The sequence below is a fragment of the Periplaneta americana genome, chromosome 4 (genome assembly GCF_040183065.1).
Source record: "Periplaneta americana isolate PAMFEO1 chromosome 4, P.americana_PAMFEO1_priV1, whole genome shotgun sequence".
NCBI lineage: Eukaryota > Metazoa > Arthropoda > Insecta > Blattodea > Blattidae > Periplaneta > Periplaneta americana.
This window is the reverse complement of record NC_091120.1, coordinates 95,673,309-95,699,239: the sequence shown is the minus strand read 5'-3', so window position 1 is coordinate 95,699,239 and position 25,931 is coordinate 95,673,309. Positions and strand designations below refer to the sequence as shown.

The 25,931-nt window shown below is 34.5% G+C and overlaps 1 protein-coding gene across 11 annotated transcripts in view; it reads left to right on the top strand.

Annotated features, from left to right (window-relative positions):
• The window catches only part of polybromo (protein), a 159,867-nt gene that overhangs the window by 17,235 nt on the left and 116,701 nt on the right, over positions 1 to 25,931 (top strand). For 10 of the 11 annotated variants that reach the window (XR_011331681.1, XM_069823761.1, XM_069823767.1 and 7 more), the window contains exons 2-7: positions 1,719 to 1,845; positions 3,100 to 3,219; positions 3,336 to 3,461; positions 5,212 to 5,355; positions 13,562 to 13,750; positions 24,737 to 25,002. Coding sequence is in view for 10 of the 11 variants with exons in the window: in XM_069823761.1 (XP_069679862.1) it covers positions 1,735 to 1,845; positions 3,100 to 3,219; positions 3,336 to 3,461; positions 5,212 to 5,355; positions 13,562 to 13,750; positions 24,737 to 25,002 (956 nt within the window). In the remaining variant the exon portion in view is untranslated. The remainder of the gene's footprint in view (positions 1 to 1,718; positions 1,846 to 3,099; positions 3,220 to 3,335; positions 3,462 to 5,211; positions 5,356 to 13,561; positions 13,751 to 24,736; positions 25,003 to 25,931) is intronic. The other variant, XM_069823762.1, reaches the window with a different exon arrangement.

The following is a 25,931-nucleotide window of genomic DNA, read 5'->3' as shown; positions in this document are numbered from 1 at the left end:
TAAACTTATGTTGCCATTTTGTTTTTGCTTTTTGTTTTGTCTTCAAATAAAGACTTGTTAAATTTTTAGTGAAAATTGTGTGTATTTCGCATTGTTAGCTAAATAGCTGGAACATTAGCTTTCCATGCTTATAACCTGGGTTCGATTCATACCAGGTCCACTGGAATTTGTGATGGACAAAAACAGTGTTAGTGATGAATAATTTCGAGGGAAAAATTGTTCCGGGGCCGGGTATCGAGTGTTAGTGATGTTTTCGTGAGATCTTCCATTTTCCTTACTGACATTAATCATCATCATGTGATGCTATGTTGTTCGCTTCCCATGATGTATATGTGTAGCAACTAAAAGATCTATGTCTTCAGCACGTTGCCTTGGGTGACAAATGGAAGTCAAATGCCCATCATTAAATTTAAAAAAAGAAGTATTTCACTCGATAATTATTATAATTTTGCTTCCATAATTTATGGTTGAATTGACTTGTAGATTCTGAATATGAGTTAATCCACCTAATGGTTCAAAATAAATCATTGCACACAGAAACAGATGATATGCAAAAACTACTTCTTATACTGTAGTATTAGAGATGTGGAAAATTAAATGACTCATTTTATGTAACATAAATAACAAATTCTCAAGATGATTTAATATGGTTGTGTGCAGTTAGTAAAGGTTACTTTCTCCTTTTGTTGAAATTTTTCAAGCACTGAGAAGTAATGAAATTATGCTTCTTCCTGTAATTCCGTAATGTTCATTGATTTGGAAAATATTGTGCAACAATTCTATATGATAGCATTATTTATTTAATGTGCTGCATGAGATGCTTTTAAGCTATATAACTAATAATTAAGAAATAATAGTTTCATAAGCATTACTATTTATTGTAAAACTGAATGACTGCTGGCGTAGCAAAGTAGACTAGTGATCTGAGGCTGTGCTTGGGTATGGGTTCGAATCAACTTGGGCTGATTATCTGCTTGGTCTTTCCTGAGATTTTCCCCAACTACAGGGGAAATGCCAGATAATCTCAAAGTGAATCCTCTGATTCATCTTGCCAGATATAATATCACAATCACCAGTTCCAGTGACAGCACGTTAAATGATTGATGAAAAACAAACTGTATCCATGTCAATTTTTTACACAAAGAGACTACTTCCAGATTTTTTAAAAACATTGTCAATGGGAGATTATTTTAGTTCTGGCAAGAAGTAGTTGTAACATTTCAGTACTTATGTATCAAAAAATGAAAAAGTAATGAACATTGTCATTGTAACATTTGCATGTTGAGTCACTCACTACTCAATAGCATAAATTTTACGTGTCAGACATTACCCAAAATTTAATTCGAAAAATAGTAGACATCCTGACTAGGACTCACGTTACAGAATGCGTGCTGGTTCGAATCTTCATGGGGGAGGAAATTTTTTCATGAAATTTGGGCCAGTGTATGGGACCTGTTCCCACCAGCATCATAATGCACTTGAGGAGTTATGATAGGTAGTAATACCCAGTTACTAAAGCCAGCTATAACGGCTAACCACACAATACCTCCATTCTGGTTGGATGATTGTCCACCTCTGCTTCAGCATGTGAATGTAAAGCCAACAGCCTGCTGGGCAGTCTGGGGACTTAATGGGCTGTAGCACCACGGATTATTATTATTATTATTATTATTATTATTATTATTATTATTATTACATAAACTTCATTGTAATTACAGATGCAGTAAAGCAGTTATGAATAAACGAAGGAGAACATCTTCAGTTGCAAGTCGAGGCCAGGATGAAGAGGCTGGTGAATCAGATCCTGTACCAGAACCAACTCGAAAAAAGAAGAAGTTAGATCCAGTTAGTACCAAAATATACCTTTATTCCTATATTTATGAAACAGACAAATGGCAACTGTTAATTTACGTACATTTTGAGACATGCTGCTATTGACTAACTTTTCTAATTTACTCCACTTTTCTTGTTTTACAATGAAATGAAAGGTTTTCCTAAACTACCTACCATTTGAAACTACATTACATTATTTGTTTTCATTTAATTTTTAACATTTTCAAGCTGTTTTAAATACTTAAATATTTGTTTAATTCTGTAACTTTACTCATGTAAACTGGTCTTCTGCACTTATCAGTAGTGAAGTATGCTTTTCTTCATTTAAATTTTCATTAACTTGAATGTGGTAACATCTGTTCATGTTTCCATAACAACTCTGTTCCACCTTGCATCCGTACCCTGCTAATGTGACAGCTTCTAATCATTTTGTTTCATAATACAAAGCAACAGTATATATTTTTGTTCATAATATCGAGGTTTAATATACGTAAAGTAACTATTATATTAATAAGAATTTCTTGTTCAGTTTCTTCATTCTGTTGATTATACTTTTATCCTAAGAAGTTTTATAATTTTTCATATTTTAATTCCCATTGTCAAATGATATTCGTATGTATATCTTCTGGCACATAATTCTTACTTTACACCTCTTCTCCAAGTCCTCTGGTGTCTGTGTCATCTTTGTATTAAAATTTGTTGTGAACCGTCTCAGTTGTGTAGTTTTTATGTTGTCCACCATAGTATGAGAGATATAATTTTTGTAATTTTATCATTTCTAATTTTTTCTTCTTATTCTTTTCTTCTATTTCTTTTTATTCTCAATTTTCCCATGGTTCATCTCCACAAATTCATATTATATTATTTTTCTGATTTTGTATTTATTTGCAATATCTTATTGCTATGTGCAACATTACTTTTTGTTCTAGTTGCATGTTAAGGTGTAAGATACTTTGTTAAGAAATCTGTAATGCTTCTACTATAAACTTGTTGCATTATAGTTGTTTTAACAAGCTTGACTTTAAAATATAGACTTTAAAACCGAATTAGGTTGACAAAAATTTAAATATTTTTAGTCCTAGTCTGTTGGTGAGTTTGTGCACTATTGTTGTAAGTCATTCTGAAATGTAAATAGTATTATTTTTGTAATTCAATCATGAGATTAGAAGTTGGTTGGTTGGTAGCCAATGCTCTGGTATCATGGCAATGAAGCCATCAGCCGTCTTGCAGATTAGAAGTAAGATGTCACACTTTTCTTCTTTATAGGCAGAGTTATGTCATCAGTTGTATGACACAATTCGCAATCACAAAAAAGAAGATGGAACACTTCTTTGTGATGCATTTATTCGTGTTCCAAAACGCCGTCAAGAACCAGGCTATTATGAGGTTAGTTTATAAATTTACTTTGTATTCATGATAATAATTTTTTTTTTTTTTTCATATTGGAAACTTTAAATTTGTTTCGATTATCACTACTATTAAACATATAATTTTATCATTAGGTTGTAACAAATCCAATAGACCTGCTGAAGCTTCAGCAGAAACTGAAAACTGATGAATACGAAGATGTAGAAGACCTCACCTCAGATGTTCAACTAATGATAAACAATGCGAAGGCATTTTACAAGGTAAGAAATACATACTTTTCAAGTTAGTTGATTGCTTGGTGATATGGTCAGGCAAGAAAATAAATTCTTTGTTACTTAAATAGAACCCAATATTAATTACATTTATAAAGTCAAAAATTGTTCTGAAATTTTTCAAATTAAATAAAAACACTGCTCTACAGTTATTATTATTATTATTATTATTATTATTATTATTATTATTATTTTATTTTTTTTTATACCAGTACTGTAATCTTTCAGTTAAAATTAGGTGTAAATGTAACCTGCAGCATGAGAATCTCACATTGTTATAAACAACTGATATAATTTAGTGAGGTATATATCATTGTAATACATTCCAGATTGTAAATAGGATTCTTCTGTGTAACTTCCTTTTTGTATAATCGTTTTTTTTTTTTAATTTAATATGGATTAAAACCTCAGAAATATAAACGTGGTCATCATCTTTATTTACATTACATTTAAATTGTCTGAATATAGTAGTCTAGCAGTAGAAGACTTCAAAGTATATTTTATAACAAGAATATTTATATTCAGTATGCGTTGCAAATTCTGCTTATTCTCTATGGTAAACAGCAAATTTGGTGACTTCGGGATATGTAAAGTTGACGATTTTTAAAACTTTTTCACATTTTGTTAGCCTTAGAAGTTCTTTTGACTAGTATCATTTTCTTTCAAAGAATTAAGGAATTATTCTGTTCTTTGCAATTAAGCTCACATCCTCTCATCCTCCCCAAAAAAGAAAGCACTGCTGATGGGGAACAGTGCATTTCTTCATAATATTTCAAATTCCTTTTAACATTATTTGTATATTTTTATGAATACTGTTGAAAGAAGATTGTAAATGATGATTGTACATAAAGGAGAATTCTTGAAATAAATAAAATGGTGTCTAGCATTACTGATTTTTTTTTTTTTTTTCTTTTTGTTTGTGCTAGACTAATAGTAATCCAATAGATTTTATCCAGTTGTGAGTATTGATTGTCATGTACTTTTTACATTTTTATAAAAGTGTCCATAATACAAGTTTTCTTTTCAATTCTGAACTATCTTTATTCAATATTCTGAGTTTCAAAATCAAGTAACTTGATGCTCATTCTGTCATACTGCCTTGCTTACCTATACCTGGCCATACATAAACATTAAAAGTGCTAAATATTTAATCATGAGTTTTTAAGTCATTGTATTACATTTTATGTCTTCTGTTACTATTATTTGTAGTAAATAACTATTAATGTGTTTGGTTTTACTGGAATGATAGTTGCCATTCATTCAGTGAAAGATGTTCTTAAATTCACTATAAAATAATGTAGAATGATGTGTTATGTCATACTTTCACCCAAGTTAGATTTATTGTCTGGTATAGTGAATTTGTTATAAGGTATAATGTTGATTTGTAAAGATAACTTTTATGATCTAATTATGATAATGTTGGTTTCTATTACTTAAAATTTGTAAAGATGGTATTGTAACCCTCGAAACCTCGTTTCGAGTTTGTGATGGAGAGAATAGCTTTCTAACATTTCTAAAGTATAGAAACATCTGCTAGTATTCAGTATTTGTAAGAGAATTTATCTGACAGAAATTTTGGTGAAAATAGGAATAATGTATTTCTTAATTTATTCAGTAATAACCATAACAATTATTATAGTTATGAAACTAATCCAAATTCCATTTATTATCCCAACATTCCTAATAGGAAATGAAATAGCTGTAATAAAGTTGATGAAATGTCGCAATCATTTTGCAGAGAGCATCTCAGGAGTACAAGGATGCTTGTGAATTATGGGAATTGTTTGTTGCTACCAAGACGAAACTCCTTGACGAACAGAAACCAGGAGAGGATACAGGTCAAGAGCACAAAGGAAAGATAATACTCAAAGTGGGTAAACTGGTGAGTGTGAGGATAAGTTAAGTGACAAATTGAACATAATTTCCTGCTTGTGTTTTTCTTCTCTTCTTCCTACTTCTCCATTCATTCTTGAAGACAAATTTTTTAATATACAGTTTATTGACAGTGTTATGAATTATTTCCTTATACAAATATATTTCTTACGAAATTTTTTTTAGCTTATTCTTTGCAAAATGAATCACGCGAAAGTGCCATAAAGAATTTTATTCAATTACCGTACTTCATTTCGAGCACTGAACTAAATATACACTATATTAAACAAAATAGCTATTTTTTTTATTTCTGAAATAAATAAGTTGTGTTCATTAATGACCAATTAGCTATACATTAAGGAAATTAAAGTAATAAATTAATTGTCATATTTTCATACAGGACTCCGTCTCTCGTAAGTAAATTCCGAATTTTTAAGAAATAACACATTGAAATTAAATTCTTTCCAAATGTTTTATGATTTTATAAGTTCAAAATACGAATGCTTGCAGCATATCATTATGTTTAAAACACTGTATCAAGTTATGATATCATCAATTCAATAGTTTCCACTTTTTGTAAGGTAGCAAAAAGAATTTAATGTATACTGTATACCGTACCATATGTAGGGTGACCAGATTCACATCGATAAAAAAAAGAGGACACAAAGCTTCAAAAAGGAAGACATACTTCGAAAAAAAGAGGACAGAAAATATGTACTTTGATTTAGGCTTAGGCCTATATTATACCTTAAATTACATCAATATCTATTTTATTACAAAATGATTTAGACAAAACTTAATAATAATGATTTTACAGTTAGTATGAAAGTCAAGGGAACTATAATTATTAAAGAGGACAGAAAATGGGCAGAATGCACAGATTTCGAGGTGAGAATTTGGAAACGAATTTACATTCGCACCTTGATGACTTGTAAATCCATGGCACTACAGCCCTGAAGGGCCAAGTCCGACCAGCCGGCTGTTGGTCTCACGTTCACATGCCGAAGCAGAGGTGGACAATCATCCAACCAGAATGGAGGTATCGTGTGGTTAGCACGATGATCCCCCCAGCTGTTATAGCTGGTTTGCTGAACCGGATTTTCGCTACCTATCGTAGCTCCCCAAGTGCATCACAATGCTGGGTGGGCACCGGTCCCACACACTGGCCAAAATTTCATGAGAAAATTCTTCCCCCATGAGGACTTGAACCAGCACGCATTCTGTAACGCGAGTCCTAGGCAGGATGCCTTAGACCACGGTGCGAGACCCTTGATGACTTGATCTCTCAATTTACTAGCTGCCATAACGACCATAACAAGATGGAGCAAAAAGAGTTATGATGTTGGCAAATAGTATATTCTGTTGATGCTGTCACGTACAGGCAGATTACTTGAAAAAGGCGTCAAATCAGATAATTTCAAAATATTATGCATACAAGATACGGAAAGGAGGACATTTCTTGATTTTTAAAAAATCCGCCCAGACCCCGGACAAAAGGTCTAAAAGGAGGACATGTCCTGAGAAAAGAGGATATCTGGTCACTCTAACCATATGTAACATTCACGCCAATCATTCAATAATTCATTGCCATGAATTAAGTACAGTGTTCAAACTAATTATTCCATACTTTCTGGCTTATTCTGCACAAATATCATAATAGTTTTCTCACAGGTAATTCCTCTTCATTCATCAGTTAAAATACCCGTGAATATTGAAAATCAATGCTGTATATCGCATGTGCATGCTTCACTGGTGGCTTCCTTGGAAATTCGAAAACCGTTTTTCTTTATCTTTATGTCTGCTTATGTGTGCATAAATGCATGTGTGTGTTTCAATCTCTGTATCTCTCTTTCTCTGGCAGACTTCTACTCACCAACTCATTCTGATTGTAATTCAACATTTGCACAGCTACACATAGATAAGTTGTAGGTTGTGTGTGAGTAACTCTTGAAACTCGCAAACAGAATTCTTGTCTGTTAAAAAAAAAATAATAAAAATAAAAAAAATTAATAAAATCGTTCAGACAGACAGTCTTCCCGGTGCCTATCATGTTTTGTTCACCAGAATTTGAAATGTTCTACCAAAGAATCTGGGACTAACTTGCAAGTATCCTCCATAAATCTGCTTGCCATTCAACCCCATTACAGGCCAACTCTGCTCAAAGGGTGGTGGGGTTAAGGCTCCCACTTTTACAGACAGTAGGCATTAATGGTAGTAGGGATGTCAGCTCTAAGTGTCTGCTGCCTTTATCCCCAAGGAAATGCCCCTAGTATTACTCGACCGAGGCTAGTGGAGTTCTGCAGCCCAGAGCACCACTTGTACTGTTCCTGTGTTCGTATTACATCATCACAATAATTCACATTATGCCCGCAGCTCCACTTGCCTCAGTCGAGTAATACTCATTTCTGAGTAAACTCCAGGACCATAGTGCAGCCAGAAGGATTAGATCGATGGAGAAAATTCATGACCCCATTAGGAATTGAACCAGTGATCTTCTGGCTTTGCAATATTACTCCTTAACCATGATGCTACCAAGCGCCCCATGAAACTGTCGATAAAAGTAAACGTTGTTTTAGACTGTGTCTTATAATAGAGATAATATAATTTATTGTCTCCAGATAACTGAAATGGCAACTGTTATTTGAATGTGCACTAGGCAGTGCACATGCTCGAGGTCGACCCACTTTATATTGCCATATAGCAATTACTGTGAGTTGTGCTAATTTCTAGTGGTTTTGTCTTTGACATTTGATTGGTATAAGTAGTGATATTGATAGTGACAGTAAATTTGAAGATGATAGAGAATTGCATGGTACACAACAGTGATTAGAAGTTGTTGTTCTCTAATGGCCGTAATTTGGGATCATTTAACCTATTTTGCTTCTTGCTTCCCAATAAAGTTGAGAGAAGTTTTTATTTTGTTGTGCTTCCTTGTTCAGTGCAGTGCATGTGAATAGGTGTTCTCTTCCCATAGATGAACCTGGTAAGTTGCATAAGGGGCATTCTTCAGTATTAAGGATTCCAATTTTGCAGAGATGTGCTGCAAGACAGTCATGACCAGTGTTTAATCTGAAGGCGGCAACACTTCTTTTCTTGGTTTTAAGCTATGTGTTTTCCAAAGTTTTTTGATATCTGCCCATTTTTTCCCTTGTGATTGTTGATCAATTTTATGGAGCATTTCTGTTTCTGATTTGGTTTTAATTTTGATGCCTAATGTGTGTGTACTCAATACTTTGTTTTGTCTATGCAGTTTTGTGCTTTTTTTTTGCTAATTCATCAGCAATTTCATTCCCACTTATGCCAACGTGTGATGGTATCCATTGGAAGTGTATTTTCTTCTGTAAGTTTTCTAGTATTTTTATTAGTTTTCGGATTTCATTAATTTAATTTGTAAGAGGCAGATAGAAGTGATAACAGTTATTTTTCATTGTAACATATTTACACTTGTATTGAGCTTCGCACCAACTCTCTCTGTAACATCATCTATGCTTGCAGATATCTGGTGACAAGTGTAACAAATGATCCATAAAAGAACACCGAAGGTGATAAAAGACATTTTATGGGTAAAAGCTGCCAAACTACTTGTCAGAAAATCAAACCAATCTCTGATTAAGTCTCTGACTCGAATGAATATACATATTGTATTCATAGTTGAGGCATTCTCTTGAACACGAACTTAACTACAAAGTCTTGAATTTGAGATACAGAGTATCAAACATTTTGGATCTGGTATAACAACATTGTGCAGAATGACGTTCAAATATTTGTAGAGAGTGCTGTGTTTGTTGGAGGGAAATACTGTAATATTGTCAAGAGAGAGATTTATTATTAGGATTCAATATATCGTGGGTGCTCGTGTAAAGGGGATTAAGTTGATTTGGCTAAATTGGAATAAGTACAGATTTGAACTATCCACAATCACTTTTCTCTTGTGTTAAAGGGGTTAAGTCATTCTTCCATCTACGATGCAGTTACAGTGCTCCATATTTTGTGACAAAAGGGTTTTGTTCAGTACCAAAGGAGAGAAGTTTACAAACCTTGCAATTTGACTTAACCCCCTTTACACGAGCACCCGCAATATATTATGCTGCAAACAAAAGAACAATGTAACATAAGTTAAGTTGTTATTCCAGGGAATGCTAGGATAGCAGTATTAGGAATTAAAGAGAATGCAAGAAGTTAAAAGATTAATACATGGAACTATGTATCAGATTATCCACATGCAGTACCTATTCTAAGAGCTAGTTACTTGTAAGTGTTTGATTTTCTGGCAGATACAGTCATAATATTGTTCATTACTTGTGTAACATGTCTTATATGAAAATAAATTAAATACCGTATATACGCGAATACTCCATGCATATTTTTTCCAGAATTTAACAAACAAAAACTGGGATATGCACATTATTTGAAATAAAGTTGGTACTGCTTCACCTCAAACACTGGCTCCCATTATACTATAACATTGTCTGGTCTCGCTCTTCAGTCTGTATGGTGTAGAGTTGGGCAACATGATTCTTTTTCAGAAGTTGATTCCAATTGTTCTTTTGAATCTTCAACATACGACTCACAGGACTCTTTCCTTTGCAAACCACAGGTAGAACAAAAATGTTCTACATCTCTTGCATAGATGGCATGAGAAGTGAGACATTGGATGATCTCTTTTTGATTAGTTGGAACCATTTGTCATGACCCCCATTAGTCTATAAAATTATCCAAGATAGTGTTTTCTAATATGCTATTGTAGGTAGAGTCCTGAATGCTACAACAGCATGTGAAGATTATAATGCATTTCTAAAACAAATTGATATTTTATTTAGTTTTTGAGTTTATCATTATATAGGATTAATTTCTTCTAAATAAAACACAAAGTACAACCCTTTTTTTTTCTCCTAAAATTAGAATATATGGCGTATTTGCATATATATGATATTTCACAGTTTCATTATATTTTATGTAGAATAGGTATTGTTTAGGCATGTTAAACATACAGTGCGATCATAGCTCGGCCGGACCAATAAAACATTCAAATTTGAAAATTGTACTTTCAATAATTGTTCCTTATAAAATTATTCATGTTTATTTTTTATTTCATCATCCTTAATTAAAAGTTTTCTTGTTTATTTCATCATTCCTAATTAAAACTTTTCTAACACTTGTTTATATTATTTAGGTTATGTTATAACAGTCCGGCCGAGCTACGAATGCACTGTATTATTCTTTAATATTTTATTTTATATGATTAAAACTAAGGTATTAGATTTAAATATTTTGCTTTCGATAGTACTCTGGAAAACTGGAAGAACTAAAATATCTTCATTTTTCAGGAAAGCAAAAAGAAGATTTCTTATTTTTCTCTGTTTAAAAATCTATTATAATTTTAACTTTCAGTTACTAATTATTGATTCTGAAAAAATACTTTGAACATTACAGATCAATATAACATGGTTTGTTTTTATTGTGTATTATCAGTCACTCCATCAGAGGAGTAGTTCTTAGCCTACTTTGACTTGTGACACTTTTCTTGAAAAAAAAAAATAGAATTTAATTATGAATACTTTCGAGGGAAAAATTGTTCCGGGGCCGGGTATCGAACCCGGGACCTTTGGTTAAACGTACCAACGCTCTCCCAACTGAGCTACCCAGGAACTCTACCAGACACCGATCCAATTTTTCCCTCTATATCCACAGACCTCAAAGTGGGCTGACAACCGTCAAGCAACCAACATTGAGTGCACACTAACTCCGTGTGACTTAAATTGTGGTTTTCTGTTAACGAACATTGACGTGTATTATGCAAATCAAGCTTTCAGGTATCACTCCCTGTAAAGTTGATTTGAATAATTTCGAGGGAAAAATTGTTCCGAGGCAGGGTATCGAACCCGGGACCTTTGGTTAAATGTACCAACGCTCTCCCAACTGAGCTACTCGGGAACTCTACCAGATACCGATCCAATTTTTCCCTCTATATCCACAGACCTCAAAGTGGGCTGACAACCGTCAAGCAACCAACATTGAGTGCACACTAACTCCGTGTGACTTAAATTGTGGTTTTCTGTTAACGAATAGTTGGGAGAGCATTGGTATGTTTAACCTAAGGTCCCGGGTTCGATATCCGGCCCTGGAACAATTTTTCCCTCGAAATTACTCAAATCAACTTTACAGGGAGTGATACGTGAAAGCTTGATTTGCATAATCTACGTCACTGTCTGTTAACAGAAAACCATAATTTAAGTCACACAGAGTTAGTGTGCACTCAATGTTGGTTGCTTGACGGTTGTCAACCCACTTTGAGGTCTGTGGATATAGAGGGAAAAATTGGATCGGTGTCTGGCAGAGTTCCCGGGTAGCTCAGTTGGGAGAGCATTGGTACGTTTAACCAAAGGTCCCGGGTTCGATACCCGGCCCCGGAACAATTTTTCCCTCGAAATTATTCAAATCAACTTTACAGGGAGTGATACCTGAAAGCTTGATTTGCGAATTTAATTATGTAATATCTTCAAATATTTTAGATGAGTTGTGAAAGATTGTACAAAAGACGTAGTTACTGCTTGCAAAGGATTATTTACTTATTTATTCATAATTTGAACAACTAGTATGCAGAGATATCTTTAATGGTGCATAATGCCACTTTTAACTCAAACTCCAAACTATTGTAAAAATAGCGTTCAGTTTTAGAAATTATGTTTTTAACTAATTTTACCTAATTGTATTATTCAGTCTAGTAGAGTATAAATAATTCAGTGTAACAATCTTGTGGCAGAAGATGGCTTCCCCAGTACAATAGAATGGAACTTTTCTTCTGAATTTGAGGTCTTGTAGAAAATCCTGTTAGTACTTTATTTTCAAAATGTAGCATAGCTGTCTCACTTGATTGACATTCTCATTATCAGAGGGTTTTTTTTTTACATATCCAACCCTGTTTTTAGTGGCCAGATCTTTCAAGTCGTAAAACATTTCATAGTTCATTTCTGTGACATTGTACGGTTTCCCTTTTTTCTTTAATGTACATATTAATGTGATATACACAATGAAAATTGGGCCTGACTTGAGGGATCTAATTACTTTACGTTCACTAGAACAAGAATTAAAATATTTTTATTAAAATGATTTTCTTATCGACAATGTTACAACTCGATAATCAGCTGATGATTACTCATGAGCACTGTAATGTTGTGGTAATGCAGAAATGTAAAGGTCCACCGTAACTAAGAATTGTAAAGTTGGCTGACAAATAAATATCAAATATTGTGTAAATATAAACATCTAATTGTACACTAGCATTACTTATTTCCGGATAAGATTATCTTCTCTTAGTTTCCACCACAATAGTATTGGAGATGGGCATGCTCTGTGGAAGTTTCTATTCAAGCTCGTCTCTATCAGCTGATGTTGTGGACTGCACAATGACATCTGTTTTTTCTGAAGCTTCATCAGAAACATGACCATACCAAACAACATTATTAAGTAATAAAATTCGGTATTATAAGGATTATTTAAAAATAATATGCAATACAAGCTTCATAATTAACCTGGAACACGTTGGTATTTACAGTTCTATTGTTGAGTTCTTAAGTCATCTAAAATAGAAAGATAAACGCAAGTGAAGGCTTAAATCTAAAATGTGTGTAGAAATTATGAAGAAAACCATCACAACTAACAAAGTAGTCGAAACTCATTAGGACAGTCCACCTTTTTGCCAATAATGACAAAAAAAGAAAAATAGACACATGGTGTGTCAGTATTTACACTAAGCATATAAAGAAAACTGGCATAACTTAAAACAAACCATTCATAGTATAATGAGAAAATACTAAAATATTAACCTTATGCAATGGATTTAATGGCACAGCATTAACAGTGTCGTTTTTCTGTACATAATTTTTTCGGCAGAGCCGTTACTTTGTGAATTGTGACTGCTTCGATGATAAACTGATTAATGCTACGGGTCAACACACATGATGCAACTGAATCGTGATTTTTTCCAGATGCATTAATAAGGAGATTAACTCGACATAAAATCGACAGAATTGATCTCTCTTGACTGTTTTTGTAAATTAAGTTATGGTGGTTTTCTAGATGAAAGATTCAATTGTTTCCTATTTAATTCGAGTATAAACAAAAAAATGAAGATTTTTTTTAGTTGTGTCATTTTTTCAGAGTACCATCGATGTTATACATAAATAAAAGGTTAACCCTGAAGAGTAATGTTACAGGCTCGGAGGGCTGCAGCTGCTGAAGCTAGGAAGCAGGATTCTGAAACTGCTGAGGACACATCAGAGAGCTCAACTAATCCAGATGATGATTTTAATATGTATGAAGATTTATTTACTGCAGTGATGATGGCAACTGATCAGGACAATCGTCCCCTTCATACAGTATTCCAATTGCTGCCCTCCAAAAAGGTAAACAGAGTTGAAGTAGCCTATATAATGCTTTGAAATTAACATCTCACACTTTAAGATGTAAGAGACACTTTTCATTATAGAGGAATAGACTTGCCGAACAATTGGGAACTGTACAAGATTTCTCATATACAGAGAGAGCCGTTTATAGTTTGAGAGCAGTTACAGCATGCATCAATGCATTACATTAGTGACACTAATGTAATGCATTGATGCATGCTGTAACTGCTTAGTGGCACTTAATCACCTACTCCGTATCAGGTGTATCAACCTTTCAGGAAAGCAGCAGCACGTGTCCGTCCAGTTATTGTAATGCAGTGGTTTGCTAGAGTATTATACAGAGAATTTTTTTAGTGGAAATGTTTACAGAAGAAAAACTCTGTAGAAAGTGTTAAAAATTGAATTCGTAGGTTTCGTCACAAATACAGTGAAACCTCGATTCTGGGTTTTTCAGGGGACCAGACAAATTATACCCAGAATAGAGAAAAACCCAAAATGGGGGTTTTGTCAAAATTGAAAATTGAAAAAGAAACACATGAACATATTTAAAGACTAATTTTTATGGTCTTACCTTAACTAAAAGAACAAAAATACTTTAAAGAGCTTCACGACATTAAGTTCACTGGTTGGTTGCATTAAATTTACCTGTCACTTCTTGAAGAAATCAAGAATGGATGCCTGCTTTGCAGTCCAGGCAATCTTGTTCTTGTAACTGCATGGCAGTGTGTGAACATTTTTAAAACACCTTGGTTTTTCATATTTGCCAATTACCAAGGGTTTCAACTTCTCAGAACCATCTGCATTTGTACAGGGAAGAACAGTAAGCCTCTCCTTACTTTTTTCCCCACCATGGCAGGTCTCTCCTTTCATGTGGAGGCTCTTATCTGGCATCAGGGAGTAGAAGAGTCCTGTCTCATCGGCATTAAAGATATCTTTAGCATCATAGCCTTCAATGAGACATGGAAGCACCTCATCTTTCCAATGATCCACTGACTCATCTGGAACACTTGCACTTTCACCACACATTGTATGTGATATCATGTTGCTGCTTAATGCAATGTAGCTGTCCATTAGAAGCCTTAAAATTGTCCACTTTCAATCTTAATGCGATGCTTTGTTGTGAACTGATTCTCACAGACTGTGGCATGTGATTAACGCATAGTTTCTGACTAGCGTGTGGCATCAGGTATCTTGCGTGGGTACATGTGGCAGATAAGGAGGAGATGGATGGGAACTGTTACTGAAACGATCTTAAACAAGAATATAAGCATCAATCGAAGCTAGTTTGCTTTGTTAGGACAAAAAAATTTGTTTCTTAAATGCGACTAAAACACTAAATCGAGAAACATTAAATTGAGGTAAAAAAAGCATTGCGTATATGGGACTTCTGCCAGGACCGCAAAATAAGGACGCAAAATGCGGGTAAATCTTAAAACGAGAAACCCAAAATCGAGGTTCCATTGTATCTGGAATCTCGCAGTCTACAACCTACACACAAGCTGTACATAATCGATTTTTTAGCCTATATTACTTTAATAATAATAATAATAATAATAATAATAATAATAATAATAATAATAGGGGGGGGGGGAATAGAATCATGAAACATACCAACTTCTGAAATCACGTGAACTGTTCAAATGATCACCTTCGGGTTGAATACAGGCTCCACATCTAGTCAAGAAGTTTCGAAATACATTCCGAAGTTCTTGTGTTCTTAAACTGCACTAAATTTTGAATTTCAGTTTTAAGATCCTTTAGGTTTCGTGGATTATTTATATACAGCCTCAAATGTTGTGAGTTGTACGTGCTTTGCATTATCTTGATGGAACTAACCATAAGTCTTTTCCTCTTCTCTCATTTCTTTAAAGAATGGTTTAAAAATATATCTTACATACCTTTCAGAGTTTACAGTATCAAAAAAAAAAAATTGGACCAGTTATCCTGCAAGCACTCACAACACATCACATTCTCATTTCTTTTTTTTTATCTTAATTCTTCTTTATAGCTGCTTTAACTTAAATTCCCATTCAACTACAAATATGTAGGCCCACTAGTTCATGCCAAATATGGATTACACACTTCACAGATTAGTCACTTTACTTCAATTGTACAGTAACTGTATTATGTAATCCTACTATTTCATCATTTGTTATGGAGTAAAAAAGAAATGATTTCAATGACATTTCATCTGCAATGTATACACAATATTTCTCTGTCGCACTTAAATTACTCACTTTCAACTTTAGACTAGAAAATATGAATTCATTTGGGCCAGGAGAGTACTGCTAGAAGCTGACGAGAAAAAGAGCGGGGCCTGAGGAGAGGGACGCTGTTATTGCTGTGAATCCCCGCTACACGTGACACTAAGCATTGGACTGTATCAATCATTCACAAACCTTCTGCTCTTGTTCAGTCGTGTTATGAATCCATGTGTTGCGGTTACTGATATTGTTTCATTTTCAGTACAGTGTCTATAAAGATTGTGTTTTATTCGTCTATGTGTTGTGGTTACTGAAATTCTTTCATTTTCAGTACAGTGTCTATAAAGATTGTGTTTTATTCGTCTATGTATTGCAGTTACTGAAATTCTTTCATTTTCAGTACAGTGTTTATAAAGATTGTGTTTTATTCGTCAAAATAACTAAGCTAGCAGACATATAGTTAATTTTACATAGGTATAGAGTATCTTATAATGGAACCACAGAGGAAAAAAGGAAAAAACAATACATAGTGAGGCCTGGGAAACTATTAGAAGGGTTATACTTGCTTGTGATGAAGAAGCACGACAAGGGAGACTTTAGCCACACAGTGAAACAAGAAAATTTACGAATATCTCATTACACTGGTATTTCAGTCAGTTCAATAACAAAAATTCGTAGAGAAGGTGCTGGAGCTGGTGAGACTTCCCTTTCTACTCCAGGGAAACACAGAAAACGTCAAGAGGAAAGAATTGTTCATTTGGACGATTTTGATAAGAGGTTAATTCGAGATACCATTAGTGAATTTTATTTAGTGAGAAAACAGGTGTCCACATGTCCAAAACTGTTGCCTGCATTAAAAGAAAAAATAAACTTTCCATGGGGGGGTACATTATTATTGCATTAATGTAAACAATTTTATTTATTTTATTTTATTTTTTTTCAGATTAAATTATTCTTAAATTGTCGAATTACTGAATAAAGTAACGGACGAAAATTAAATTTAAGTACTTAAATGTTTTGAGAATAACTTATAACTTAATTTATTGTTAACGGTTAAAAAAATTCTCGCATTAAAATGATAAATTAGAAACGTGACGAATATTTTCAGGACACGTAGTACTAAGATGCGTGTGACAGAAATGTTATGACTCTAGTATTACGTCACTCATACTCATGTATGTTGTGGCTTTCATGTAACTGTTTTCTTAACGGGCACCAGTTTTTACAAAGTGGCAGTTACATCACCCGACTTAAACCCCCATTATGCAAGGGGGACCGCCCCTGTCGTTGGTCATCGGGTCCTTTGGACCTAGCCGGGAGGACTAAATAGATGTTATTTAGATCCACCAACCTCTCCCTCATGTGCCGCTGAGGGACGCTGTTGTACTGTGGTAGGCCAGCACATATGTAAATGGCATTTCCTCCATTTTAGATGAAACAGTTATACCGCTGTGACTCGGTCCCTAGATCCTCATCTGTTAAAAGCAGGGTGTACCACGGGCAGGTTGAGGTTGGGAATTGGGTAGGAGAGGCTATAGGAGGCGCATCACTACCCCTCAGCTTCACCAATATGTGTCCTGTGTAACGATCCAGCAGAACTGAATGAAGATCACTTAAAGACCTGTGAAGCATTAAGATCAGAAGAAACTACAGTTCAAAAGTATTGGAAAGCACGACTGCTCATGGCTTCATTGCCAGATGCAAGGCACTAGACAACAACAATAGTATTACGTCACGCATTCCTTCCACTCTTCTTCTCGTCAACTCCTAGCAGTACTGTCATTTTTCTATAATTTGTCTTTAATACCGTGATGTAGGCAATTGTAGTATGGCATACACACATTAGCATTAGGATTTAAAAAAATACAACTGCATGCTCAAAAAAATATAACTGCATGCTCTATGATGTCATAGACTTCTCTCATTCTCCGTAGCAATCCAAATAGACACTACGGAACTTCAATGGTACAGAGGATTCTGAATATGTGTAAAGAAACTTATGAATGCTCTTTTTAACACGTTTTACAGAGTTCTCCTTGTCTAAATAAGTTTCCACTAGAAAAACTTGCTGACCAATGCTGTAGTGAATCATTGCGCTAGAATGACTGGATGGTCACACACTGCTTTTTCTTGGAAGGTGATGTAAATGGAGATAATCCATTGTCTTGATGGGTACTGTAACCACTCTCAGATTATAAATAGATTTGTCTATATTTCCAAATCTATTATCTGCATTTATATAAGAGTCATTAAATTCCGAGACTGTCTCTGATGTGGGTGAAGGAATTACGTGATTGACACGCACGCACAGAAGTGACACTAGACGACCTTGAAGAGATGCAGCACAAACTTTCAAAGCTCTGTCTTCATTGAGATCTGTGTTACACAAGGTTTTGTTAGCACGTGCATTTGCGCATTTGCGAAATCACGATGGATTCGAAACTGGAGCAGAGCCAAACTAGGAAATCGACAACCGAAACTCATGGAATGTTGAAGCAAGCTTACTGGAATGAAGCAGTGAGTCGGACAAGGTGTTTTGAGTGGCATTCGCGTTTCTGAAATGGCAAAACATTGCTGGAGGACAATGAGAGGCCAGATTGATCACGCATATGTAACATTGCCGAAAATGTCGAAAAAATTCGACAAATTGTGCATAATGATCCTGAAGTCCATTTTAAACATGAACGACCATAACTCTGAACAGAGAACAAATGGATACTCCGTGACGACAATGCACCAACTCTCAGAGCTCTCACAACATGCCAGTTTTGCACCTGTAACAAGATCGTCGTCGTTCCTCACCCCCATTCCCCTCATATTCACCAGATTTGGCCCCCTGTGACTTTTTCTTTGTTTCCGAAGATGAAATTGAAGCAAAAGAGTCGCCGTTTTGGCACAGAGGAGATCCAACGCGAATCGCAGAAGGTGCTTGGCAGGCTCCAAGAACACTATTTTCAGGAGGCATTCCAAAAATAGCAGACACGTTGGGTTCAGTGTGTAGCTGCCCAAGGGGACTACTTTGAAGGGGTTGGCAGCCAAATTTAAATCAGGTAATTTTATTTCCATTTATGGGACAGATCTCGAAATTTAATGATCACATCTCGTAGTTATCTCATATTTGCATCTCTTTCGTAACAATCCCCTTTTTCTATTTTGAAGCTGTTATTCAGATGTTGGGTGGCAAAGTTAACGTCTATTTCATTAATTTAGAAGTAACATTGTCAAAGGACAAAGTAACATAATATGACTAATAATGTAATAATTTAGGTGTTCCCTGGAATAACAACTTAACATATGTTACATCGTTTTCCGTTTCCAGCATATATTGAATCCTTAATAGCACATCTCCCTCCTGACAAAATATTATTTTCCTCCAACAATCACAGCACCCTCTAGAACCATTTGAATGCCATTCTGCGCAATGCTGTTATGTGATATATAAAATGTTTGTTGTTGTGTATCTCAAATTCAAGATTTTGTAGTAAGTTTTTGTTCCAGGGAAAAGTCAATTGTTGAAGTTTAATCTTTTTCAGCATTGCATCAATAAATGAAATAAATAATTATAATAACATTATGACAGATTATGAATCTTGATTACCATGTTTGATATGATGGCTGAGTCATATTCTAAATTTTACGATCAAAGTTAATAAAAACTGAAGAATGTTGTTTTGGTATAAGTGAGAAAGTTTTTATTATCATATGATTTATTACACATAACCACTAATGTTGAGTTTAATTTCTTTCATGAAGTGAAGCTGTTTTCTGATCCATATATTGATAAATGTTACATGAATGTGCAATGTGAATTGAGAATTGGTAGAATTTATTACTTTCAAATTGTTACAGGAAATGTGTGAGCAAGATATGACGATCTCTTAGTGTGAGATCAAAAATGCATTTTATTGATGAAGTACAGCTACAATGTATTTCATGTTCTCTGTAAGGAACTAGTTCATTATATCTTCTTATTTTGTTTAATTGTTTAATTGAAAACTACCATCACGACATTGCCTTGATATCCCTATTCTTGCTTGAAGGGCAGTCCCTTACTATCTCTCTCTGATAAAAAAAAATAGAAGGTTGACATATGCAAACCATTTTGACAGCTTTCTGTTGAAGGTGTTTCATGAGAAATGTGTTCTTTCTGACTCTTCAAAGTCTCTATTTTCATCTTGTATTTAAACTATCACTTTCATTCTGTATAATTGAAGATCTAGCGTGTAGTCAGCACAGAGTACAGATTAATATTTAATAAATAGATTGAATGGTCACAGCATAATGTTTAAATGCATTATAATACCACACTTAATATCGTATTAGGCTGTAGAGGAGTAATTTTGAAGAGCATATTAACTGCTGCAATATGAATACTCAGTACTGTATCAAGGCTTAATGAATAAAATTAACCCTTATTAATACAGTACCTTCTGATTTATTTGTTTATTTTTTTGCCTTATTTGGCACAAATGTTCACAATCATCTATGTACTACTCTGCTTTCTATGAGTATAACTAATAATGTCAGTTATATGATTCCAGCATTTATTATGAAGGTCTACATGATATGACTTCTTGAAAGATCATTTGTGGAATACATTCAAGACAATAAATCTTACATATATTTATAATCTGTTTCTGTTGACTTTGCTTTCTCATGAATCTTCACTTGTCCCAGTAATGTTACATCATTGGGTGAGCATTTCAAGTGTTAAACTATTTCTCAAAGTAAGCACTTCAGTCAAAAAGTGTCTTCTCGATTGATATTGAAGTTGAATGTAATATAAATAGGCATATGATTTTCCCATTCCATTCTTTGTTTGGTTGAATTTACTCTGTAATCAGACAGATACCAGTAGAGTACTTCAAAATATGAAATTTGAGGTACAGTAGAACCTCTATTATCCATAGTAATGAAGATGATGGGCTGGACGGTTAATCGAAAAAATCGGATAATCCGTACCATAAAAGATTTTCGTAAATTTAGTGAATAATATTTTTACACTTTCGTAATTCCCTTCTTGGTCTTGCGTTTATATACAGTAGTGGATCAGAAGTTCACTGATTTAAGTCTGGTTATCAACGACAGGTTTTTTAAGTGGTAAGAAAACTCCTTGCAATGGCTGTCTGTGGAAAGATATGAGTAGTGAAGGTCTCATGTTGTAGATTTACGTAGGCCTACTTTATACACTTCAATCTCGTATTCTGATGACAGATGAACCACGGTTTCTCTTTTCCCAAACCATTCAATTATTTACACTTTTTTTTTCTATTCTTAGCACAATGAGATTTATTTCGACACAGGTACAAAACATTAAATTAAATTAAATTTTCATATAGAAGTTATACAGTACAACAATTCGAACAGTAGACCATACTGTGTAAAGGAAAAGGCTTGTAGTAACACTCCCTAAAACAAAAATAACGTGCTAATACCATGTGCAGCACTTAATATATTTGTGCAGGAAAAAAAAAAAAAACGAAAGACAGATGGTTAATCCACCAATCGGTTAATAGGATCGCAGATAATCGGGGTTCTACTGTATTCACAATGACTGGATTTTAACAATTACATAAAAACTTACTTCTGAATTTTATTCTGTAAAGTAGATTATGTTTTCATATTTTGTAAAAACTTAGTACAGTACTGTATTTACACGCATAATTGACGCCATCACATAACGTATACAGCCCAATTTTTGACAGTACAGTATAACCTCAATTGTCTGTGGTATTGAAGGAGGTGGTCTGAACAGTTAATTGAAAAACTCGGAAATCCTTACTATAAGAAAATGTTCATAAATTACGCACACATTACTTACAGTTCCGTAATATGCCCTGTGGTCTTGTGTTTAACATACTAGGTCAGGCATGGGCATAAAGGGAGGGGAGATAAAAATGATCGAATTCACTTCTTCCACAATATTTCAAATGTAACTGCGTGTTTACATCAATGGGTAATTACTGTACATGAACTTGGCTTCTCTTCTACTTAGGGATGTTCAAAACTAATGCAGCATGCCATTACATTATACATTTCAAATCAAGTCATATACGTAATATAGGCATTCATATAGTCACAAGTCCACACCTGTGGAGTAACGGTTAGAGCATCTGGCCACGAAACCAGGTGGCCCGGGTTCGAATCCCGGTTGAGGCAAGTTACCTGGTTGAGGTTTTTTCCTGGGTTTTCCCTGAACCCAATATGAGGAACTGCTGGGTAACTGTCAGTGCTGGACCCCGTACTCATTTCACTGGCATTATCACCTTCATCTCATTCAGGCGCTAAATAACCTAAGATGTTGATACAGTGTCGTAAAATAACCTACTAAAATAAAAATAAAATATAGTGGCAATGGCTTGGCACCCATAAATAATCACTTATAAGCTCTAGATTGCCTATAATGTTGGTTAGGATGAGTCTGTTTATATTAGGATGGATACTATTACTACATAAACGTAAGTCAGTTACGAGATGATAGGCTGTTAGATGTGTACAAGCAATATTTGTTATCAGATACATTTTATAAAAAATGTTCACAGACATATGTGAATTCAAAGATTGCCAGCATCTTAGCTGCGAAATTACGTAAATTAGGAGACTTCATTCACTGTTCTGCCCAAGGGCAAGTCTTTCACTGCAAACCCAGCTTTCTCCAATCTTTCCTATTTTCTGCCTTCCTCTTTGTCTCCTCATATAATCCATATATCTTATGTCTTCTATCATTTGATATCTTCTTCTACCCCAAACTCTTCTCCCATTCACCATTCCTTCCAGTGCATCCTTCAGTAGGCAGTTTCTTCTCAGCCAGTGACCCAACCTTAGGAGACTTGTCATTAGGTAATAAGTCATACAATTTCTGGCTGGTTTTACCTGGCATTTGAAAAAGGATAGTTTTCTTTATGACTCGCCTATATGTTTGAAATGCGATAAATTGATCGGACTGCATTTTCAACTAATAGTGATTGTAGGTTGGCTTTTCCAGTAACAAATTATCCTTGTAGATTCTTGAAAACTTTTGCACTATTTCAATCTGCACAACAAATTAAATCAATATAACAAATTGCTTTATCGTATATAGTGCTATTTTATTAATATGAACCATTTTTAACTATCCTATTTTAAACTTTTCTCTATAAGTTTATGTTTGTCAAAATCCTTCTTATATTCAAGATTAAAGTGCCGTCTGATATAATGTTTTATATAAATATCAACTAAACAGCTGATGCATTGAGCTTTTCTTGTATTTATAATAATAAAATAGTATTTTCGCCATGCTTCTTAGAAATTAAAACGAAACCTACAATTTATTCGCCATATTCCACCGCTTTACACACCCTAATTAGAATGCTATGGTATAAAGTAAACCTCTGTTTGCTGTACGTACACGCTCACAGGTAGAATATCTGTGGAGGGAGAAATGAAGGGATGGTGTATACATTGCCCGTGCATTAACATACTGCCCTTGCCTGTATTAGGTATGAATTAGAAATTCAGTAATTTAAGTCCAATTGTCGATAGGTTTTCAAGTACCACAAAAACTCATTGTGATGGCTGTCTATGGAAAGATATGAATAGTAAAGGTTTCTTGTTCCAGATTTACATACTTTATACACTTTATCCTTTTTTATTATTATTATTATTATTTTTTTTTAATAAATTGCGCATATTTGTAACACCAATCTCATACTCTGATGCAAGTTAAGCCACAGTTTCTCCTTTCCTGAACTGCTCAATTATTTTCACTTTTTTATTCTAATACATACTTAGTACACTTTTTTTGTCACCAAAGATAGACTTCTGCATAGAAGTTATATAGTACAGCCACTTGAACAGTAGGACAACTACTGAATGGTGCATGGGTTTGCGATTGTGTGGAAATTCTTGGAATCAATTCTTTGATAGCAGGTAGTGACTATTTTACAAGTAGGAGATACATCCCCTTTGATATGTAATTGTTTCTCTTGCCGGTAGCAGCAACATTCCTACTATAGCCTGTAGTGTGGAACGGTAAAGCTTCTCTAGAAAAAAATACGTAATATACTAACAATGTCCATTACTTCATTTCTTCTGCAGCCAAAAGAAACAAGAAAGAGCGAGAGAAAGGCAGTCAGATAAACCGCCAATTGGTTATTAGGGTGGCTGATAATTGGGGTTCTACTATAATATGTAGGGAAAAAAATCTCTGCATAGTGTACACATTACATTTTCAATTGTTACCTGTAGTAATATACAATTGTAAAGTTGGATGCACTTCTCTTCTTTAAATTTTTTTCAATTAACCATTCAGTCCACCCCTTCCATTACCATGGATAATAGAGGTTCTACTGGACTTGTGTTAGAAAACGTGCCATACATTGATAATGCATCAATACTGAATAATTGTAAAAATTAAATATATTGTTTATGCTGTAAAACAGAAAGTACATAACCTAGATTCAGTTTTAGGTTATGCTGTGCTACTTTTTTATGCAGTTAGGATGTTACAAACTTTACATTATTACTGCTAATAAGCATTCCATATATCTATACTCTCGAAATCGTACAATCGATCATTTTTCATATTACTTGAATGTCCAATGTCGAAACCAGCTGTGATTGTCACATGGGAGTCAGGTAGTTTTGATTTTTTTCCTCTCATATAATACACACCCTGGATTTTTAATCCAAAAATTATGGAAAAAACTTAGTCTATTACAAGAGTAAATACATTATATTTTAGAGGTAATAAAATGCAATTTTTGAAGTCCATGATTATAAGATAAATTTTCTTTTGATGTAGCGTTACCCGGAGTATTATGAAGTGATAGAAAATCCTGTGGATTTGAAAATGATTGCAACAAAAATCCAGCAGAGTCAGTATTCAAACTTAGGAGAGCTGGAGAAGGATTTGCTGCAGATGACACGCAATGCTTGCCTCTTCAATGAACCTGGTTCTCAGATATATAAAGATGCTAAGACACTTCGCAAGATAATATCTAGTAAAAAGATAGAGATAGAACATGGCAAGTATCAGCCAGGTAGCGGCAAAAGCAGTGAAAGGATAAGGTAAGAATATTTTATTCTTCACTGAGTAAGAAATGCTTGTGAGTGTATGTGTGTGCTTCAAAGAAGAAATAGTTTGTATTCATGCACGTTGGTAAATTTCGTCAGTATTAATTAGTCACATGTGTCTCGTAGTTGCTGGGTAACTTAGTTGATAGAGCAGCTGGCTATGGACTGGTAGGTCTGAGGTTCAATCCAGGGTGATGACGAGATTTCTCATTGCCAAACTTTCAGAATGGCTCCAAGGTTCATTCAGCCTCCTATGAAGTTGAGTACCGGGCCTTTTCTGGAGGTAAAAGGTGGTTGGAGCGTGGTGCCAACCACACCACCTTATTGTAGTGCCAAGGTCAAAAAAGCATAGGATTCTACCTCCATGCCCCCCAAATGCCTTCATGAGTTTTTTACATGAGAGGATAAGGTCTCGTTGCATGTACATAAAGTTTCATTGTCTTGTGTGTTTGCAACTTCCATTCCATTAATGAACAGTGTATACAGGTGTTCAGAAAATGTTTGCCCCAAAAAATTTAGGATGAGAGAAGAGACCAAAGGTAAGTGTATAAGAAAGGTCCCACAGTTCTGCGTCAATTTTCCAAGGATCTACAGGGTCACAAAGTGAGACTTGGTGCTCTGTTAGTTTAGAAAACTACATCTATGAGCTAACTAGATGGCATTGCTATAAGTTTTATATCTGCCTGAACTGCTGTATGGGCCAGTCACTGTGTTTGTGATACTGGTCCAACACCATTGTTGACATGGAGCTGTACATTTGGGCAGAGCAGGCTGACATGCATTTCGTATATGGAAGTGTCTGTTCATGTTTTTACAGGAGATTGTTTCCTCTCAGACATTGTCCATTGTTCCTTAGAATTGTAACTTTCAAGAAACTGGTACATTCAAAGTGAGAGGTATGAATACAATACAGTAGTGGTACT